The sequence below is a fragment of the Microcebus murinus genome, chromosome 7 (assembly GCF_040939455.1).
Source record: "Microcebus murinus isolate Inina chromosome 7, M.murinus_Inina_mat1.0, whole genome shotgun sequence".
Classification (NCBI taxonomy): domain Eukaryota; kingdom Metazoa; phylum Chordata; class Mammalia; order Primates; family Cheirogaleidae; genus Microcebus; species Microcebus murinus.
Window position 1 is genome coordinate 17,454,984 of NC_134110.1, and position 21,983 is coordinate 17,476,966.

At 48.5% G+C, this 21,983-nt stretch overlaps 1 protein-coding gene across 2 annotated transcripts in view; it reads right to left on the reverse strand.

Moving 5' to 3' along the window:
• Positions 1–21,983, reverse strand: part of PCSK6 (proprotein convertase subtilisin/kexin type 6) — a 165,857-nt gene that overhangs the window by 60,693 nt on the left and 83,181 nt on the right. For both annotated transcript variants that reach the window (XM_076004820.1, XM_012764589.3), the window contains exons 7-11: positions 17,507–17,679; positions 12,562–12,774; positions 9,000–9,100; positions 3,756–3,859; positions 2,030–2,147 (exon numbers count right to left, since the gene is read on the reverse strand). In XM_076004820.1, the coding sequence (XP_075860935.1) occupies positions 2,030–2,147; positions 3,756–3,859; positions 9,000–9,100; positions 12,562–12,774; positions 17,507–17,679 (709 nt within the window). The remainder of the gene's footprint in view (positions 1–2,029; positions 2,148–3,755; positions 3,860–8,999; positions 9,101–12,561; positions 12,775–17,506; positions 17,680–21,983) is intronic.

Genomic DNA, 21,983 nt, shown 5'->3' on the forward strand with positions numbered 1-21,983 from the left:
GTACACGAGCACATGGAGAGGGAGCAGCTAGAAGAAGAGGGAAAAAAGATGTGTGGGGACACTTTTCATTCTTAAGCCAAGGGATCCAAGTGGCTGCAGGAAAGCTAACAAGAACCCTGGTGAGGGAGGCTACCCAATACCACAGGGGCATGCAGCAGCCCTGGCTCAAATGACCTCCAACAGGCAGGCAGGACTGCCAGGGGTGAAGCCCAGGTAGAGACATGGCATGTGGCCCCATTCGGCCATGCCACTCTCTCTGGTGGCCCTTATGTCCTTGGGAACAATCATGTTGTGGACTTAAGCAAGTGGTTTGAGACAGTAGGTCGGCTGAATAGTCCAGAAAGAGTCTGAAACTGCTAAAGGTAAAGATGATTTTTCTTTAGAAACAGAAGTCTGATTCTTCCCCTCTCTTGGAATTTGTGGAGTCCTTACTTTCCTCAAAGGACAGGAACAATGTCATATTGTATGTTATGGCGGGTTGGGGTTGCCTCAACCTGTGCTGTCTAGACTCTGTGCTTTCACTTAAAAAACAAAATAAAATAAAAATAAAAACAACCATTCGCCACCTAGGCACCACTCTACCATCTTAAAACGATTTCTGGCAGGAGAAGAATGCTTCATTCAGGAGCCACCCTGATGGGGGAGACTAGCAGGAGGTGAGGGCTGCCCCCTGGCCACAGCCCCCTCTGTGGCTGAGGACAGCCACACCGGTTAGGTCCGGTCGGGAACCAGACCCAGGAGCCCAGTCTCACCTCCCCTGGTGTTTGATTATCTGGGTCACAGGCATTTTCCAACAAACAAAGCCAAAGAAGGCAAAAGGTCTCCTTTATCTTAGAGAACCTTCCACTTCCTTTCACATTTGACAGTCTAATGCTCCTTAGAGAAATCGATGCCTTAAAAAGTTAAGATTGAGACTTGCTGCTGGTCGGCTGAGCTGTTGGGCCTTGGAGTCATCCCCTAGCGGTGTGTCTGCACAGCCAGCCACGGGATGGAAAAGCGATTTTTCAAAGGATCCCTCTGTCCCTACCATAGGTAAGGTGTCCACGAGAAACACTGTCCTCAACATTTTGTGGCAAAAGAGCATATTATAAGATTATATGCATATTCAAGGAAAAGGCATTCTCAAAGACAGTGACCTGTATTTGTTGATAAAGCAACTTGTAACTTTTAATCACTGGGTTTCTTTTGCAAACACACATTTTTCCAAAGGGAACCAATAGTTATAGGTAGAAGCGCACCTGTTCTCTACCAGGTATTAAGGCCTAGAGAAGCATCATTTTCCCTCTTAAACGGACAGCTGCAATGGCAGAATTCAAGAGAATCATCTGATTTCCTCCCCTAATGGGATAGAGTCCTTGCTTTCTAATTTACTTTACAGCTAATTTTTTTAAGTAAAAATTTCACTGAACAAATATAATATGATGGATTTGGAAAAATCTGCTCCGAAGGGTAGTGCTGGGCAGTGCCCTGAGCAGGGGAGAGGGGTGACGCCAGGGTCCTGGGCACACTCACTGCTTGAGGCTTGCGAAAGAGTTCCAGCGCTTACGCCTTAAGTTTGTGAGAAGCCAAATGAAAGCCACGAGAGCAGCAGCAACACACTCTGAACGACAGCCCCCGCCCTGCAAGAGAGCAGGGGCAGCCGCAGCCGCGCCCCCTGCGCCTGATGGGTTCATGTGCAGCTGCGGCTACGGCTCCAACCTCTGGTGGTGGCGACAGAAAGGACACCTGTGACTGGTCCTCATTTCACCCCCCGGGCAGGGCACGTCCCTGGTCTGGTCAGCTATGGTAAATGTTACGGATAAGAATTTCCAACACTAGGTCTGAGGGATTCAGGCTGGGGACCCGCTCCCTGTTATGGTCATCGATTTAGAAGCAATTCTTTTCCCAGCCTTACAACCTGCAAGAGAAAATGCGCACACACACGCGCACAGGAGTGCACGTGTAAACACCCCCTCTTGCAACACCTGCAGCAGAGTCAGGTCCAAACCAACAGGACTGAGAAATCACCCGTGCCCGAGCAGAGCCTTACCTGGGCCTCTTGTCTGAGGTGGCCACACATGTGTGCTGGGACGGCACGGCTGTCCACTTTTTCGCCTCCACGACGAGAGCTTCTGCATCCACCAAGCCAAATCCATAGAAATGGCTAACTGAAAAGACAGGCCCTTCAGAGCCGGGCTCTCCTGCCCCTCCCCAGGAAGGGCACAAGGTCGATCCTCACACTCTGCTGGGCTCCCAAAGAGGACAGACTGACTGTGTCTCTTCCTGGGCTCCTGAGGCTACAGGATCGGTCCCCTGAGGGCTTCTCCAAGGTCCTAGCTGCTTGGTTCTCTCTCTGAACTCAATTCCTTCTGTTTGATTTAGGAGTGCAGGCCAGGAAAGGAGACTCATTTTGGTACAGAGCAGCAGAAGTATAGATAGGGTCTAGGACTTTCTTTTTTTGAGACAAGGACAGGCTTCTTTTATATTAAAAGGATACGTGGGCATCTGTGCTCCCTGAATTTTAGGCCAGACAACAGAAGCAAAATCTGAGACCTTTTGGTTCACCTGACTACTATATGCAACAAATGCAATAAAATAAGGCTGAGTTCTCCGGGCATTCAGGGAAAGCAGCATTGTATAGTACATAGATGGGCTTGTGAATTCTCCTGATCCAGTGTTTAATTTGGCCAAGGCAGGAGAATTTCAAAGTTTAAATTAAGAGGCAAGGTCGAGAATGAGATACAATCTATTTTCCTATTTAATTAGGCCCAAACTGAATGTAGGTCAGCTCTTGTTACAGCATACCACTACCACTAACATTCCTGCAAAACAAAGATGAATTAGGCCCAGTCAATGGCCTCCTTATTAAAAGGAATGTCCCTTGGCACTTAGGTAACAATGCTGGACCTATATTTTAAAGATAGTGATATCAGGGTTGGCATCAAAATAGTTAGTTACCTGAGATTTAGAAAAGGTTTTTAAAGAAAAAAAGTCCTCCCTAACAGCCCATGAGCAAATGAAATCTTTTTCAGTATCTCAGGTAAGAAGTCAGACAAACAAAGCCTGAGGCTCTGTCCTATAATTAACTGACCCAGAGGGCCCAAATATCTAGGTTAATCCAGCCCCTGACTGTGGGTGGATTTCATGGTACCTGGGTCTGCACAGGCTGGGCTGGGGTGGAGGCCCCCTGTCCTATGGGTTACCTTTACAACACAGGGGCCCGCCAGCCGAAGTCTTACAGTTAGAAAGTAACCGATGCAACTATCTCATAAACTGAGGGCAAGTTTCAAAATCACAGAGTTACTCAGGGCTAAGAATGTGCATTGCCGTTAGGTAGCACACAAACAAGCACCATTTATTTTGATAATTATGGATTCCTTTTAATGTGCATTAGAAAAAATATATAAGTACATATCAAACTCATGATTAACTAGGTGTAGTAACGTTTTCATTTAAAATATATTTCGTTTATGTAAGACAAGAAGGGAGTCAATTTAAAGAGAACTATTAAATAAATACTGCCACAGGTGGCCCTGGGATGTGGCAAAAGTCAAGGAGTTTAGGGAACCCTGGACTCACGTGACCTGAGGGTTCTCCCTTAACATCAGCGAGGTTTCCAGGATACTTTTCTGAAATCACTGCATGTGTGTTTTTCATTCTTGTGACACACAATAATAACAATGTCATATAGGGGATTCCTTTTAAGGAATTCGTATCACCCCTTACTACGCATTCCAGGGGTCCCCCCAGGGTCCGCCAGGACGCCGCTGCCGCACCTTTATGGCCAGCGCCGTTGACTTTCCAGTCGCTCGCTTTCAGGTGTGCCGGGCGGGATGTCTTCACAAGCAGGTGCTGGACGTCCCTCCAGGTCAATTGGCTGCTGCAATGACACAACAGATCTCTGAAGCCCACACAGGTCAGGAACCGGTGGCAGCACAGGCCGTTCCAAGGTGGTGTGTCGGGAACCAACCTGAGTCTGAACTTGAGCACACCCCTGAGGCTAAGGACTGCATTCCTTAGCGAAGGTTTATTTCACAACCTCTTTGTAAAGAATAGTTTCCAGCAACTAAATCCTGAGAAAAAAATAGGACAATGGGTGACCTCAAATCCATAAGCATTAAAACCCCAGCCTTACTGCCAAGCTCTACTTGAGTTTGAACTGAGCCATACAGGAAGTTTTGAAAGTAGAGAGGAGAAAACATTTCACTTAATAAACATTTCAGTAAATGTTTACTAAGTATCTGGGGCTATTCTTCCCCATAATGAGCAAACGCTACAGCACATGAGAGCGTGCTCAATCCATGGTCAGCCCTAGATTCCATTTTATGTGGACCCACCAGCTATAGATCATAATTCAAAATTTTAGTAATTCTAAATTTATAAAACATTCATTTTGATGCAAAGAAGAAACATTACATTAAAAATCACATGCGTACTAATAAATATATAGATGATATTTTTTGATTCTAAGATACATTTGTCCACCTTTTTTTTTTTTTTTTGAGACAGAGTCTCACTCTGTTGCCCAGGCTAGAGTGAGTGCCATGGCGTCAGCCTAGCTCACAGCAACCTCAATCTCCTGGGCTCAAGCCATCCTCCTGCCTCAGCCTCCCGAATAGCTGGGACTACAGGCATGCACCACCATGCCTGGCTAATTTTTTCTCTATATATTAGTTGGCCAATTAATTTCTTTCTATTTATAGTAGAAATGGGGTCTTGCTCTTGCTCAGGCTGGTTTCGAACTCCTGACCTCGAGCAATCTGCCCACCTCGGCCTCCCAGAGTGCTAGGATTACAGGCATGAGCCACCATGCCTGGCCTTGCACACCTTTTTTAACACCTCTGAAATCTAGATTTATCTTACGATTTGATGCCTCTTATACCCACTCTGTCCACAGCAACTAGGACCAGGTTAATACTACCTAGAGGTGCTGAACTTGGTACTGGTTATTCACATTGTCATTTCCAGGTCTAAATAACTCTTAGCCTAAAATAACTCTTCGATAGTTACAAAATTTCTAAGAGATATGAAAGTGTTGTATTATTAGCAGCACTTGTGGTTTCTGTGGTACATAAAAAGGGTGCATCTCATAACCCAATGGCATCTTAGATTCAATGACATACAGTATTTTTCATACTTTCTCTAGGCAGAGGGTAGTATAAAATAAAATCATTGTTCCTTTTTTCTTATCAGTATTAATTGTTAGGAGGTCTGCACATTTGAACATATATGCTTTCTGCAAGACTGCTTTAAAGTATGGTACATATAACTCCTACATGAGTCACCAATAAAAGGAATATATTAATATTTTTGTTACATAGAACAGCTGAGTGAAAAGAAAAAGGTGTAAATTCACAGTTCCACCCGCAATTTGACAGATAAATATTTATAGATATTTTGTTCCTTTTTCAGTCTATTAAATTGGCACACATCTATGACCTTTTAATCAATCAGAAAATTAACCAAAAATGAATGAGCTTCTCTTGTGTCTGAGACCCTCATTCCCTAACATTGTAAACATGTATTCTTTCTTTTCAGACTATCTTTTCAGGACTCTCTGGGGTAGAGATGACAGGAAGAACAATCCCCAGGCCTCTCCCAGGAACTTAACCTATGTGCGGGTTTGTTTACTAGGAAGGCATGCCACGCCACATGTACCTGGAGGGAGTGCTACCCCAGCGACCTGGAACAGAAATAGGGCTGGAGCTGCTGCTGCTAAGGGCTGAGGACATTTCCAGCAGCCAACTGTGTGTATCTGTTAAAATGCACATAATACACAATTTACCATTTGAACCATTTGTAGGTGCACAGCTCAGTGGCATTAAGCACGTTTCACATTGTGCAACCATCACCACCATCCTTCTCCAGAACATTTTTTCATCTTTGCCAACTGAAACTCTGTGCCCAGTCAACACCAACTCCCCCTCCCCCAGTCCCTGGCACCCACCATTCTATTTTCTGTCTCTCTAAATCTGACTGCTCTAGGGACTTCATGTAAGTGGAATCATGCAGTATTTATCTTATTTCATTTAGCATAATGTCCTCGAGGTTCATCCATATTGCCATATGTATCAGAATTTCCTTCCTTTTTAAGGCTGAATAATATTCCATTTACGTAGGTAGCACGTTTTACTTATCCACTCATTCATCTGGGGTTACTTGGGCTGCATCTACCTTTCCGCTATTGTGAACCATGCTGCTATGAACATGGGTGAGCAAAAATCTGATTGAGTCCCTGGTTTCCATTCCTTTGGGTATGTATCCAGAATTGGGATTGCTTGGTCATACGGTAAGTCTATGTTTAATTCTTTCAAGGAACTGCCATGCTGCTTCCCACCATGGCTGCTTCATTTACATTCCACCACGTACCCCCTCTTTGCCTGTTGTCCTATGAGGAGCTCACCTATGGCCTAAGTCCTGGGGTACACTCCTTCCTTGGGGCTCACACTCTCCAAGCTGCAGCCCCAGCCTCCCCTGATTTCTCCATGTTCTCACTGCTGCGCTGCCTCACCCCACCCTTGCCTGGGCTGACCCACTGTGCCCCCCCACCCCCGCCCATCCACTGAGCCTCCTGCGGGCCCACAGGCCAGCCTCAGTCAGGGGAAGATTCCAAGACTCCCAGTAGCTGGTGGCTGTGTACCCTGGTGGGGCAATCATGGGTGCAGGCTTTCAAGTTCAGACAGAGCCGATGAGACTGCACCCCATGCTGGCCGTGCCTCCTGGCAAGTTACTTAAGGATGGCTAAAGCCAGTGCTCCTGGGAGTTTAGCACTGAGATGCCAGGAAGCATGAGCTTCAGAGTGGAGGGCAGAATGCGTCCAGAAAAGGAGAAAGATAGAAACCGTTTTATTAGGACAAAATCTATTTTATTTTTGCCTCCAGTGATAAAATCACAAATATAACGATATAGAAAATAGGTTTAAGAAATGGTGTTGAAAATGTTTTTTAACAAAGAAGGGATGAATGGGAAGGACCAAGACTGCCCTAAACCATGGGATTACCTTTGGACAATTCTTACATGTGGAAGTCTTTCTTCACTCTTGTCACACACTGTCCCCAGGTCTTCCCATACCCCGTGGGAGTTTCTCCACCCATGACCATTGGCTTTGCCCTGGTTCCTTCTACAGCTGTAGTGGGCAGAGAGACAAGCCAACCCTGAGGCCATGCTGCCTAGGCACAAGCTAGCCCAAGCTCTAAATCTCCTAAACTTAGGCTTTTGGGTCCCTAGACAGTATTTGTTCTGTCTTTGACCAATCCTGTAAGTTTAAAATGCTCTAAATTGATGCTGTTTTCAATGAAGTTTGCTTGATTTGCCACCTGTAAATTTCTGAGAAGGAGCTAACAGGATGAGAAGATGACTATCTGAGTTCTCATGTGTCTGCTGACCAAGTTTAACGGAACAGTCTGGCACGAAGCAGGCGGTGTTTTTTTTTTAAATATATATTTAATTTCAACTAACAAAATTCCTTGCATGTTTCTAATAAGGAATGGAAGAAAATATAGAGCAATGAATCACTAAGTACGTGAATGCAACTTTCCACACAAGTAACTAATTATTTAGAAGTTTTTTAAAGAGCCTCAGGACACAGAAGCTAACATTTTGGCCTGGAAATTGAAAATATTGAACTGTTTCTTTGTTAAATTGGTAGCATTTGAGTGTTATGCTCTCTTGCCTTGCGCAAACCAACATGCAGACATGCATAATTACAAGGACTTAAGCATCCCGAACATTCTTTTTGAATTATTTAAAAACTCATCGACAACAAATGACTACTGCAGAGAGCTGGGCTATTCTGCACCAGCTTTGATGTCTAAGCTACAATTTATTTTTGACCTCATGACTGCATGTGCAGTTAATTCTCTTTTCTTTCTGACCCATCCTCACACTAACAACTCTAGAGTTTTCCTTTGGTTTGTAACAGACAAAGCATCACATTTTATTGTCAATTTATACACCAAAGTCCTTAAAAGAAGCCTAAAGTGAGGTTTTGGAGTGAGTTGCAGAATGAGAGGAAGGCTTGGGTTTCTGGCCCACCTAGACCATGTATCCTACAAAGGGCAGCAGATTGTGGGCTTTAGGAAAGGAAGGAACCACTGCATAGCCATTAGGACGGCCTAGAAAGGGAAGGAGATTCTGACACATGCTACAGCGTAGGTGAACATTGAGGACATTACATTAAGTGACAAAAGCCAATCACAAAAGAACACATACCGTGTGACTGCACTTACATGAGGTCCCTAGAGTCATCAAATTCACAGACACAGAAAGTAGAATGGTGGTTGGCAGGGGCTGGGGGGAGGGGCAATGGAGAATGTTAAGGGCTGAATTATGTCCCCTCCAAAATTCGTATTTTTTTCTTTTTATTATTAAAGTAGAGACAGGGTCTTGCTCTTGCTCAGGCTGGCCTCGAACTCCTGAGCTCCAATCATCTGCCCACCTCAGCCTCCCAAAGGGCTAGGATTACAGGTGTGAGCCACCTCGCCCGGCCGCAAAATTCGTATGTTGAGATCTTAAGCCCCAGTACTCAGAATGTAACTACATTTGTAGATAGGACCTTTGAAAAGGTAATTAAGGTAAAATGAGATTATGAGGTTGGGCCTTAATCCAAAATGACCAGTGTGCTTATAAAAAGAGGACACAAGGGGAAAGCAGCCATCTGCAAGCCAAGAAGAAACCAACCCTGCTGACACCTGGATGTAGGACTTGCAGCCTCCAGAACTTTGAGAAAACAAACTTCTGCTGTTCGAGCGCCAGTCTGTGGTGCTCTCTTGCAGAAGCCTGAGCCGACTAATACCGGTAGTTAGGGTTTGATGGGTACGGGGTTTCGGTTTGGGAAGAAGCAGTTCTGGGGATGGATGGTCGTGGTGGTTGCACAACTATGTAAATGTGCTTAATGTCATTGAGCCGTACACTTAACTATGGTTAAAATGGCCAGTTTTATGTTATGTGTATTTTACCACTCTATAAACATTAAGAAAAAAAAAAAAAAAGGAAGACCAGGAAGGGAAGTGGGAACTTACTTTGCTTCCAGAGCCAAGGCAATGATGCCGGCCACCATGGGCGCTGAGACTGAGGTCCCGGTGTGGCCATCGGTGCAGCGCTGCCGCAGATCCGTGGTGACCTGGGTGAGAGGGCGGCACAGTGAGGCGGCAGAGGCAGAGGCTAAATCACTGCTCGGAAAAGATAAGGCCACTCAAGATGCAGCTAACCGTCCCAGGAGCAGGAAAGGCAAGGGCAAATGCATCTTGGCAACCATGGTTTTCCACGATGTCTGGTGCTCCCTGCAAAATCGCTTTGCCCGAGGGTCCCCATGGCAAAACTATCTGTCAGAGCCCCCATTAGCAACCCCTAAGTCACCCCCTGACTTCAGAGCAGCTGGAGGAGCTGTCTTCAGCCAGCAGGTCACAGGCCAGGTTCTCCACCAGGACACCCTTCTCAGACAGCTGACAGGTCCTGTGCCCAAAGCACCTGTTCCACCTGCAGAAGCAGATACACCTGGAGCATTCTTGACCTCCTAGGGCCTGCTGAGCAGGAGGACAGTGCTGGCTGTCCTGTTTGTGAAGATGAGGCCGGCTCTGCCAGCTGGGGGCTCTGCCTGCCCTCATCGGAGGTGCTGACACCGGGCCAGGTTGGGGTGTTGACTCTGGACCTCACTACTGCTGGGCCGGATTTGTACCTCCCCTTTGAAACGGGGAGCATCTGTTGTGGGTTTGGCCCATGTGGGTCCGGCTATGCTAGATGGGACTGTGGCCCCATGACCTTTGCCCTCGGTGTTAATCCCATGCACTTTGCAGATGGAATTAAGGTCAGTAAGCAGCTGACCTTAGATGGGGAGACTATCCCGGCTGACCTGGGTGGGCCTGGTGCAATCACAGGGCCCTTCAGAGTGGAGGAGGAAGGCCATAGGGTCTGTCAGAAGACATAAGACATGAGAAGGACACAGCCCATCACTGCTGACTTTGAAGAGGGACTTAGGGGATACAGCCGAAGAATGTGGGTGGCCTCTAGAAGCTGAGAACTGCTAGCTGGCAGCTCGCAGGAAATGGAAACCTCAGTCCTATAATCACAGAGAACTCAATTCTGCCAACAACCTGAGTGACCAAGGAAACAGATTCTCCCTCAGAGCCCCAGAAAGGATCATGGCCCTGCCAGCACCCCAATTTCAGCCTGTGAGACTCGAAGCAGAAGCTGCCGGACTTCCAGCCTATAGGACCATGAGATACCAGTTTGTGCTGTTTTAAGAGCTGCTGCATTGTGACAATTTGTTATGGCAGGAATAGGAAACTAATATACCCACTTACCCACTGCAAGGCTCTAGCAGCTGATTTGCCGAACCTTTGAGAATAAATTCCTCCAGGGATAACCGTCCGGATACTCTTCCAAACTGAGTACCTTCCCCGAGCATGTTTTAGCTGGGCCAACAACCACCCAGTGGAGAAGGGTCTGGCCCGTGTCACACATGCACAGGAAGACTTGACAAGGATGCTAGCCGAGACCAGCTTCCTCCCTGCCCATTTCAGCAGGGCTGGGACACCTCGATGTAGGGAGGACAGCTCAGAGCCAGGGGAAAGGGGTAAGACAGCAAGCTCTCTGTCCCCAGCCTCTTCACATGCAAATGGATACAATGATATATACTTCCCCGGGGCTTCTGTGCAGATCACAGCTGGGCACCTGAACATACTTGTGCTTGGTAAATGGTGGCTGATGAGAGAAACCAGGGGTGGCTGGACAGGCGGCCAACCTCCTGAGAGCATGTGAGGCCCACGGCTGGCTCTCCAGCCTCAGAGAAGGGGCCTCCCCTAGGGAAGGAGCACTGAGTCAACGTAGGCAGCCCCCTCCTGAGTCCTAGTGGTGTGCCCGGGACATGGCTCGTGGTCAATGAATGAGCAAACTCTTCTCTTCTGGCCAGAGACACCTGCTTTAGCTTCTGCTCCTTTTATCAAGAGTCACATCTCACTACCAGGCCTCCGTCACTCTGGGTGGACGCTGGTCAGCATTCGCCAGACAGAGGGGGATAAGAGCATGAGGGGACAGAGCTTTGGCTGCCGTCACAGACCTGCCTAAACTCTGAGACTGTGATAGCCGACAGTCCAGAGCAGCCACGTAGCCCCTTGCAGGATGTCTAAGAACACTCAGAACAACTGGGTCCAGCAGAGCTGGAAAAACATGCCGCCCATACTGTCAGAGTCCACTTCCAGGACAGCAGCCACGACTATGTATGTTTTCCTTTTATCCCTCTCCCAACTATACCCATCTTTTCTACACATTGTTGCTCAGAGAATATTTTTTTATAAAAAGAGAACGACAGCATTTTGTAGCTAAAGAAGGCATGCACACACTCACGCACATACAAACACACACCCTAGCGTGATTCATTAAGTAAACAAAGCTGCAAGTTTTGCTTGCAGGGTTGAGGGACGCCATCTCCCCGCACACGGCCTGTGGCACAGCACCCCCAGTGTGAGCCTGGACTCGCATCCGCTCGGCCCGCAGGCCTTTGTCAGGTTTCAGCACAAGCGGCTGTTTAACAAGACGCCAGCGAGCCCGCGTTCTGGTGAGCTGGACGCCTACACAAACAGGACACCATTCAGAATCTCAGCTGCCTGTCCCAGGGGCGCGTGCTCTGGCAGAGAAGGAAAATAACAACTTAAATTAATACCTTAGTTAACCAGCCCAGGTCACTGCCAGGCTGGCGGTGGAACGGCGGCGGTGGCTGACCTTTCGTGGGTGCAGAGCAAAGCAGAGAACAGGAAGCCTGTATGCTCCCACAGAAAAGTGTAAAAATATATGTGCAAATAATTTCTAAAGATATGGCTAAGCAAGCAGCAGGAGAAATGAAAGGATGCTAGTGAGCTTTAAAATTTAACCATGTCTGGCCAGCTCCACGATCTCATTTTTAAAATGTCTAAAAGTCAACTTAATGACTGTACATTTCAAGTCTGCATTAATTTGGACTGGAAACCCTCCCTTCCTCTTATTTTTTTTTCCCCTAAGTAGGAAAGTATATAGGGAAGAAAGAAGCATAAATTCCACCCATACACTAAAACAGTTACTCTTTAAAAGATAAGTCACACTGACATTCACATTCACACTGAGCAGAATACACAGAAATCACTGCTTGACTTAGAATTGCCCAGCATAAGTTCTGTAGCAACGGAATGCCCAGAACACTGGCATTTCTAGGATGTCTCAGTATAAAACTTTCTCTTACTCTATTGCACACGTTGGAAAGGGACTGGTCAATTGGATTCCAAGTGATGTGACCACAGAACTTCAAAGAGCTAAAACAAGAAAGGATGAGTATGAACCCCCTTCTTAAATGATATATTTAGCTCTCTAAAGCCAGAGAGGCTCTTAATTGCTATTTCTGCGCAAAGATTAGAAAGGCAGGGTCCGAGGAAGGCTGCCAAGGGACTGGGGTTTACCTCCAGGCTCAAACAGTTCACTGCTGGGTGAGGCCGGGACCGTGGGATCCAGAACAATCTAGCCTCGACCGACTCATCTTCTTGTTAAGGGGAAAAAGACCTCATTCCCACAGGGCCGAGGCATGCATACAGTCTGCTACTTGCCAGGAGAACTTACAATTTTGCGCTCATAAAAGGCCCCGCTGCTGTAGGTGGTGGCGAGGGTGGAGGCGCACTCTTCCAGGTACCAGGGCTTGTAGCCGTTCTCGGTGGTGCTGCTCACGGAGATGGTGTAGATGCTGTTGGTGTAGCCGTCACACGAGCAGTAGTCGCCCTCTCTCCCGCCGTTCCCGGATGCCCAGACAAAAATGGAGCCCAGGCCCTGCCGGCCCTGGAAGGGAACAAGAGGAGCAAGGCCTCAGCCCCGGCAGCCAGCACCTCTCGGGGTGGGTGTCATACCCAGTCTGAGTCCCACCTCCTGAACGTTCCTTCAAAGGGATAAGAAGGATGCGTTCAGACCATCTGGATACCACCAAGGGCATGGCTTTGTGGGCTCTGTTTTGATTTTAATGGAGCACTTTTGCCTGCGGCAACAGCATCAGAACTGCAGAATCACAGGATCATATTGGGCAGGGGTGGGAGTGCAGAAAGACTCCTCTGTTCTTCACAGGAAAATCCAGGGGCCTAACAGAAGCTGCTCTATTTCACAGCAATGCCAATAATTTCCATTATAATGGCCCATGATCAAAGAGACCTAGCAGCGCTGCAAGTAATGCTGAAATGATAGATGATGGCAGAATTTATAACTAATTTTTCTGAATTGAAAGAGCTGGTCTGGTAGGGAAGAAAATGAATTCTTCTGACAAAATTTTCCTGAAGAAGTACCCTTCTTGGAGGGCAAGCTAATTTCACAAAGAGGGATGGGACCATGAATTTTGGATGAAGACGGAATAGGTAAAAAGGGTCATGGGCAGGATGCCAGTGGCTGCTGATGGCTGTCCTGTTGGAGCTCACTGGGTCTCCACCGTGGGTGGGTAAGTCTTGGAGGGGGCAGATTGTCACTGCCAGCCAAGGCCAGGGGCCTCTTGTGTGCAGGTTTTCATCATTAAGAATGCACGCATGAAAGCAAGGCCTTTGAAAGACACTGGCACAGCAGGACACGTTCCTGCAGCTCTGTTTGATCCTGCACTCAGGGGATCATTGATTTCTAACCAAACCAAGCATCATCCTAGCCACAAACACCAGCTAAAGGTTAGCTAGTGGAGACTGAACTGACCGAGTCAGTCCCGATGGCCGGACCTGCCAGTGATGCACAGCTAGCCCCGAGAGCAGCGCCAACACCCATCTCCACCTGAAACTATACCCATGGGGCTGTTGACGGCAGTGTCCTTGCTGAGGATCCTCCTTTCCAAACACACAGAGGAAATTGATACTTATGCCCAATAATTGGCCAATTTAATGACAACGTTCAACCAAATTCTGCAATCTCTGTAAAGTCAAAGTGAAGCCCTACTGCTGACTGGAGGATGCACTACACTCACCTGAGAGTTCAAGTCCACCCTTGCTGAGAGGGCCCACCTACTCTGCTCCCTGTTCCAACCTGGGGCTCCCAGCAGAGCCCACCAGGAGGTCCCTGGTGCTCACTCAGCCCTGCTGTTTAAATCTGCCTCATTCACTCTGCTTTCTGCATCTCCAACATGGACCAGTCCAACGAGCCAAGAGCTCGACAGAAAGGTCACTCATGCTTAGCAAAAAAATTAACCTTCTAGAAAAAAGGCACAAAATATGAAGGAAATGGGTGGGTCTGTACATATAGTTTCTTGTAGGAAGAAATTCATCAGAAGCTGGTTTAAAGCAACAAAAATCCAAATAGTAAGGTATTGAGCTCATCAGAGCCTATCTTTGTTCCATTTGCCGTAGCCACTGCCGCTCTTAACCCACCCCACTCAAAATGACTTATCAAATGTGGTTGTTTTGCAAAGTAGAGCATGCAACCTTATTGCTCCAGGAGCAGAGAGAATGGCCTAAAACAGTGGCCCCTAAACTTGCATGTGCACACACTCGAGTCCCCTGGGGATCCTGTTACATGCAGGCTTGGACCAGCAGGGCTGGGGTGGGCCTGAGATTCTGCATTCCTCACACGCTCACAGCAGTGCCAACACTGCTATTCCACACCCCCACTTTGAATACCAAGGCCCTAAAATGCTAAAGGTTTGTATTTATGGCACAGCCTGTGTGTTTACTACAAGACCACTCCATTCTCACATGGCATCAAGGTATCAACAGCCTCTTTCCCTTCTGAAAACGGTTTTGTGGAAAGAGAACATAGCGATGAGGCAGAAAAAACACCCAGATCTGAGGTGCAAAGAGATGTTCTGTTTCTGAGAACTTCATTTTCACTTTCCAGATCTTCCAGTGGCTTCAGATGGAAGCCACAGGACAAAAGCTATAGGGGACATTCCAACCCCAGCCAATGAACTTGAATTTCTTTTCAGTAAAGCCACAATTTCAACCCAATCCAATCAGGTTCTTCCCTGGGGGCAAGAGTTTATGAGCTCACAAGCACTGTTCCTGAGGGCCACAAACACCGGCCATCTGGTCGTGGCCAGCGTGTTCAGCCACGGTGAATGACAAGCCGTGTGAGGAGTGAAGCTGCGTGAGGACCAACGTTAAATAGATCTCTGTGCCAAATTATGGCTTCTAAAGCCTCCTCTCACCAGACCACATTGTCTACCGAAGATGAAGTCACACTGCACAGGCTTAGACTGTGGGTGACAAATGGGGTGGCAAAGAGGAAAACAGATGGGGAACTGTGGTTTGGTTTGTGTTCATCAAATTTCTAGGAGAATTTTCAGTGACAGCTTTAGACAGCTGCGATTTAAGGCTCTCTCTATGACATATTTTACTTCCGAATGACTAAAGAAAAAAAAAGAAGTTGAATGACCTCAGTATTTCAAGAAACTGTGACAAAAATGAGAAGGAACCACATGGTCCCCACTGCAACTTCCCCACTCCCCTGACAGCGAGATAAAGGCGACACTGCAAATTCAGAAGGCAAAGGCCCCTCCCTGCAGCTCCAGCTCCGCACGGTCTTGCATGGCCCCGTCTGCACAAGCCCAAACCGATGCTGCAAAACAACCATTACCTCTCCTGGAAATGGGGCACCTCACCCTAAGACCTCACATCTTTAGAGATCATCCTATCGAAGTGACAGGCACTCAGCATGAGCCCCGTTCAAAGCAGAACATTCCATGCAGAACATGCGATCTCTGACTTAGCCACCCTCTCTGAAGCTTAAAATTGAGCTCCATTTTGAGGATGTTCCACTTGTCATCAAGACTGAGATCTGAGTGATCTAGCGGGCCGGAGCGAGGAGTTGAGTAATGGAGAGATGTGATTTATTTACTGGGCGGCCCCTTGTGGGCAGCGGCTGGCTTGGTCATGCATGAGTCAGCCAGCACTCACTCGGCCCAGCTCGGTGCTCCGGGACCTGACGGAAGCTGCCTTTGAGTTTCCTGGAGCTGTGGACATAAAGAAGGCTGTCCAGTGTCCCAAGCATGTGCACGAGGTCCCTCTTCCTTTGCTCTTCTTCTCACATTGAGTGTGCGGGTAAGTGCTAACTCTGAGGGACACAGGGATGGACACCCCTGTATTTGGTCACCAGTGTCCCAGGCATTCAAGGGCTGAGCGGTTGGGGGTGGCGCCTACAGAGGTGGACGCCTCTGTCTCGGAGCAGGTGCAGGCCAGGCGCAGCGGCAAGAGGTGGAGGGTACGACTGACGCCCAGGAAGGCTAAGGAAATGGGAGAAACTGCCGGGGTTTCAGCAGAGTAGGGGTTAGGGTGGTAGGCTGGGGGCCTTCTATGAGAAAAATACTCAGCCCCTGTAAGAGGAAATTCACAGTGACCAAACTCAATGCACCCAGGAAAGCAATCAAATGATATTTAGTAAAAGGAAATCACGAAAAGAGTTAAAAAGAAAAAATAGAAAAAAGATTCCTCCTCTGTGGGCAGGACTGGGCTAGGTGGGCAGCAGGAGACAAAGATTGTTTTCAATATAATCCTCTGGTTCTATTTGATTGATTTATTAACTATTCATTAACCACATTTTAATCACTGTGCATGGGTTACAATAAGAACTGTTAAAAACATTTTAAGTGGCATAAATAATAAAACGGGCTCCACTTCTGCCCGCTCCTCCCCCTCGCCAAATCTCTGGTCCGCCACAGGAGGAGTCGGAGCAGCCTGGACTTCCTGCTGGAATCCCCACCCCCTATGCCAGCAGTCACCGGCCACACCTTGTGCTCTGGGCTGGGGCCTGCTGGGCCACCCAGGGCCTTCTGGATGCTGACCACAGCTTAGTCTGCCTGCTCCAAGAAGCTGTCCACACCCAGAAATCTGCCTTGCCACCCCGCCTGCATGAACTGGTTCATCTCCAGCCACCCTTTTCCCATCCCTCAGCCTTCCTGACCCATGGGGACCCGGAATCCATGATGACAGAGTGGCTGGTGGGTGGGCCTTCCGGGAGGAGCCTGCCAGTTTTGCCGGCTTCCCCTCAGCTGGTCAGTAGAGAACCAGCCTCTCAGATTTTTGCTCTGCTTAGCCCCTGGTGAGGTTCTTTCTAAGAAATTCTAAATGTGCTGAGCTATGTGCTGGCTGGGGGATGCCTAGACCACGGCTTCTTTTTGTGGTGGGTTAGAACACACCCCATGATGGATGCAGAAAGCCTCATGGCTGGTGTTTCTCTGGGCAAGTGGGCGGCGGCCCAAGACGCCCACTCATCCACCTGCAGAGTCCCAGTAACAGGGCCAGGTGATGTCACTCGGCCCCCTCCCACCTATACTTCAGCAGGGACAGGCAGACTCTAAGGCGGTGGGTGACCAGCTGGCTCTCACTGGGACTGCTGTTCTGGAACAAGGCGGAATACCCCCGTTCTCCTTGGTAAACAGCCACTTCTCTGAGCCGCTGAGTGGCTTCTCCCTCACTCTGGCCCTGACACCTGGCACGGCAGGGCCCTCCTGGTCCGGTTTCGGGGCTGTGGCCTATGTCGCTGATATTTAGTTGCTAAAAATGTTTGCTGTCACCCTCGCCCCAGAGAGCTCCCCGTAGCCCTGGGTTACTCACACCTTTTTAATGCCTTGCTCAAAAGCCTGTTTAGCCAGTCGGCCGGGCCCATCCACCGTCTTCCCGTCGTCGTCCGGCCCCCAGCTGGCACTATAGATGTCGATGTAGTTGGGTCTGATGCCCAGCGACTTGGCCTCCACCACGTCCGTGACGTCCCCGTCCAGCATGCGGATGCCTGAAGGAGGCACACGAGGAGGCTGATGTCAGTGCCCAGTGTTCCCGTGCACAGTGGCGGCCACCCGGGGCCCAAACAGCTTGGACGATGACACTGTCACCGAGCTCCGAGCAGGAGCTTCTCCCCGTCTTTTTGGAAAGCTTGCTCCTCCTCTACGCTGGCTGACATGAAAGAATTAAAATGACACCTTCGAACACCTTGTAAAGTGCCCCCATTGTGAGAAGGCAACAGAGGAAACCAAGCTACTTCCAAAAGAGAGGATTCCAGCAGCTTCCCTCAGGACCATGATGTCATGCTGGTATCTAAAAATGCACATTTCTATAACAGAAGCCCTTTTCAACTTTCCCAGCTGTTGACGGCTTGCGTCTACCGACTTCTCTTCCCTTTATGACCGCATCCCTGATGTGTAAATTTATGATGAACCAAACTGAGCTTTCAACCTGGAAGACAGAGGCCACACCCTAGCTTGTTGCAGAGGGGGCTGGGGCTCTCCATCTGGGCTCAGGTTCTGTGTTCCCCGGAGGGATCTTCAGAGGTGGGGAGTCCAGCTTCCTCCAGAGCACCCCAAAATGAGAGGAGTGAGTGGGCTCCCACAAGCCTCTCCCAATCCTGCTGCCCCAGCTGGGAGTCTCCCCTCCTTGCCCGACACCCAGCACCTGCCTCCATTGCTGATGTAGCTCTGCACCCAGCAGGTGCCCCCCACAACACCACCCCCCCAAAGAAGGAGTCAGTGAGGCCTGGCATATGATGGGGAGGAGGGACTCATGACAGCCACCTGCACGTTCTTTCCAGATTCTAGTAGATACACACAGTTGGACTCCTGTGAGGCTCAGGAAACCCTGCCACCCCAACCCTGGTCAGCACTCGTGTGCCATGGCCAGACGGCACCCACAGCCCCCTACTCAGAGGCCCCAGGAGCCCCCACACTAGGCCCAGTGCTGTGTGTGTGACAACCATGCCTTTCGCCAAGCTCTCAATCTAAACCTTAGAGCTATGCAACATGTAACAGAAGAGGAGACTTTTTCTGATTGTAAGAATAGCACATGCTCTTTGCCCAAAGTTTGGGAAATAGAGAAATAACCAGTGATATTATTTTGGTTATTGTCTTCTTATTTTGCTTTGCCTGCAACATGTACTTTCTTTCCATATCCTTTTTTTTGTTAACTTTATACAGAGCATTTCCCTGTGCCATCAAAGCCCCTTGAAAGGCATGGTCGTTAATGGCTGCAGCAGTGGCACCCCTGTCCCACAACACCCCCACCCCCGGCCCAGGCAGCCCCCCTTCTGGGGCTCACCTCCCCAAGCAGGGCCCCCACCTTGCCTACACTGGGCTGGGCCTATTCTTCATGTCTCTCAGAGTCTGCATCAACACATAGTGGGTACTCGAAAGCAGAAACATGGAATATGATTGATGTTAAAAAACAAATTGTCCCCTGAGGTTAAAAGAGGTGGTGCTGGATGCCAGCACAAGAGCCATGGGGAGGAGGCCCTGGGAGGGCAGACCCTCCCCAGGTGCTCAGGGACAAACATCTTATATGAACAAAACCCCATGGTCTCATGCTCCGGCGCTATCATCGTAGGGGGTCACTTTTGGTGGAAACTGATGAGCACAGCTCCCTAACATAAATTTCAAATTCTCTTGTCCTATAATCTCTCCCCAGTAGCGCATGGATTGTAAACAAATAATAACTAAATGCACTTTGTGACTTGCCAAGGTCAGAAATTTCCTACCTGAAGGAAATTTGAAAAAGATTTCATTGCAATAAAATCTTCCGCCAATCAATTCATTCCACCCAGTTTTGAAGGTTCAGATTTCCCTAAGGTTCTCCCCTTAACACTTGCCCTGAGGTTCCCCAGCCATGAGCGCAGAGAGAGCATATGGGAGTCACCGCTGAGGGTCCTTGGGAGGCCAGGGAGGGTGGCCAGCGGTGGTGGTGCAGAGGGAGGGCCACTCTAGGGCACAGCGTCTTAGGTGGGACACTAAGCTTAACTGCCAATTCCTACTCTGAAAGCCAGGGGATCGTACTCAAAAGCGATGTCAGACAAATTCACAACAAAATAATAGAGAGGCTGAGGTGCGGGGGACACCAGATGTTCAACAATAGTGCCCAGAGCCATTGGGAGTGCCAGCCAAGTGAGCGCGGGCCAGGGCTGAGGACGGGGCTGAAGCCGTGGGAAGAGCAATCTCTTTATAGCTCGAAGGCCTTAAAAATGAGCAGTCAGAATAAATTTAACTTTGGTATTATCCATTTTCTCTTCTGGCTCCCATCCATTTCCCTCCCTCTCTCTGCGACCTCAGCTACCTGGCCGTGGGATGGCCCAGGGAAGCCACCCTTGTCCAGACAGAGACGGCGCCACAAGGCAAGTGGACTTAGATGCCTTGTCTCCTGCTCCCAGGGGAGGGCCCCTGGGGCAGAACTGTCACCCAGAGTGTGCTTCGGACCCAGCAGGAGGGAGGCGGGCACACCACGGGCAAGGTCCCTGCCTTGACCACCAATTGTGACCAGGTGGTGACTTTGGATGTTGTCTTGTCTCGCTAAGCCTCCGTTTTCTGTACCCTGCAACGATGGAAGTCACTGCATCTATAGGGGTGCCGAACAGACTAGAAAGGATGATTCAGGGAAAGTACCTGGCACACAGGAAGTATTTAACGCGCATGTTTGCTGCTAGTTTGGCCCCACTGAGCCTCAGTTTCCCCATCAGTAAAAAATGGGGGTAGTAAAAATAACTGATTACTTTTTATTTTCTAAAAACATACTATTCGATATGTGTGAAGGATTGTATGTCACATACACGTTAGTTATAAAACCTAACAGAATACTGGACACCCATGAACCCTCCTCCACCTGATACAAGAATAAGGAAATGGCCTGGCCCCTACCCACCCCTGACGCCTCTACCCAGGTGTCCTCCCAGCCACCTCCTGCCTCTCAGAGGAAAATGATCAGAATTTTTGGAGTTTTCAGTCCATTGCCTTTTATTAATAAAAACTACTGTTTTAATGTAATTGCATGTATGTTTAAACAATACAATGGTTAATTTTGTTTGTACTGGGAATTAACCCTTTGTTGGGTATACAGGTTATAAAAATCTCCTCCCAGTTTACACCGTGTCTTCTCACTTGTTTTATGGTGCCTCTGGACAAGTAGAGGGTGTTAATTCTAATTAAGTCAGAGCTCATTTCCCTTTGAAGGTCAAGGGAGTCCTGGTGGGTGCCAGGTCTTTCCTGGGTCGGTTGGCATCTATCACAAGGTTCCCTTCTCCCTTTCACAGGCAGGCAGAGCCACCTCCAGCCATAGCCCATGGGGGCTGTGACATCAGCTCATTAGGCAGAAAGGAGGGGTCAGGCTGGCCACGAAGCACTGTCCTTTCCCACTCTCCGGTCTGCCTGCCCAGTACTTCTGTCTCCAGGGCTATGTCAGGGACAGGGGCCCCAGGCACTCAGCTCTCCCAGCCACGAACCTCCAAGAGAGGGGCCACAACCAGTGTAGGAAGTTGGCAGTGTGGTGTGGCAAACATGTGGCCCTGGCCAGATTCAGAGCAGCTCACAGACAGGGAAAGAGAGCTGGAGTCAGAGAGTCCAACTCCACGTGATCTTGGGCCATGCTCTCAACCTCTATTTTCCACAATATTTAGCTGGTGGGGTAGTTGAGATGATCAGCAAGAAGATAAGGTGTGGCCCTGGCACCCAGTGCTGCTGGCTAAATGGCAGCAACGTTCTTTATGCCCTTGCATCAGGCAATAGACAGTCCAGGGCAGGAGACCCACTGGCCACACAAGTAGCCAAGACCAAGTCTGACGTTCTAGTGCTGAAATCAAACCTGCTATTCTAGGACTTCTCCATACAAGTTATAGGTGGTGAAATGCCTATTTTTGAACAAGAAGTACGGGATGCCAGAACACATCCAAAAATACATAAAGACATATGACCAGAATGATTTCCCAACACCTCTCACAATGCTTTTCATCTTGGAAGAAGACTGACTGATGTGTGTGAAAGCAACTATCATGTATTTAGATTTTAATGAAGCATCTATTTTCCCCAACACTGACAAGTTGCCAACAAAGAAAAGATAAATATTTTCAGTAGAAGCCTGCTGTTCCAACATTAGCTTTAAATGTGAATGGCTCTCCGGCAATGCCAAGTGGAAGGAAAACAGTAATCATTTCTCTAATGAAAAAAGAAAGACCCATTTCACTATAAATCACTGGGTATAAAAATAATTTGGACAAATCATTTTGATGGCAAATTAACTCCCCGTCGTTAGCTTGCTAATTGATCGCCTTTCAGCACGCTGGGTTCA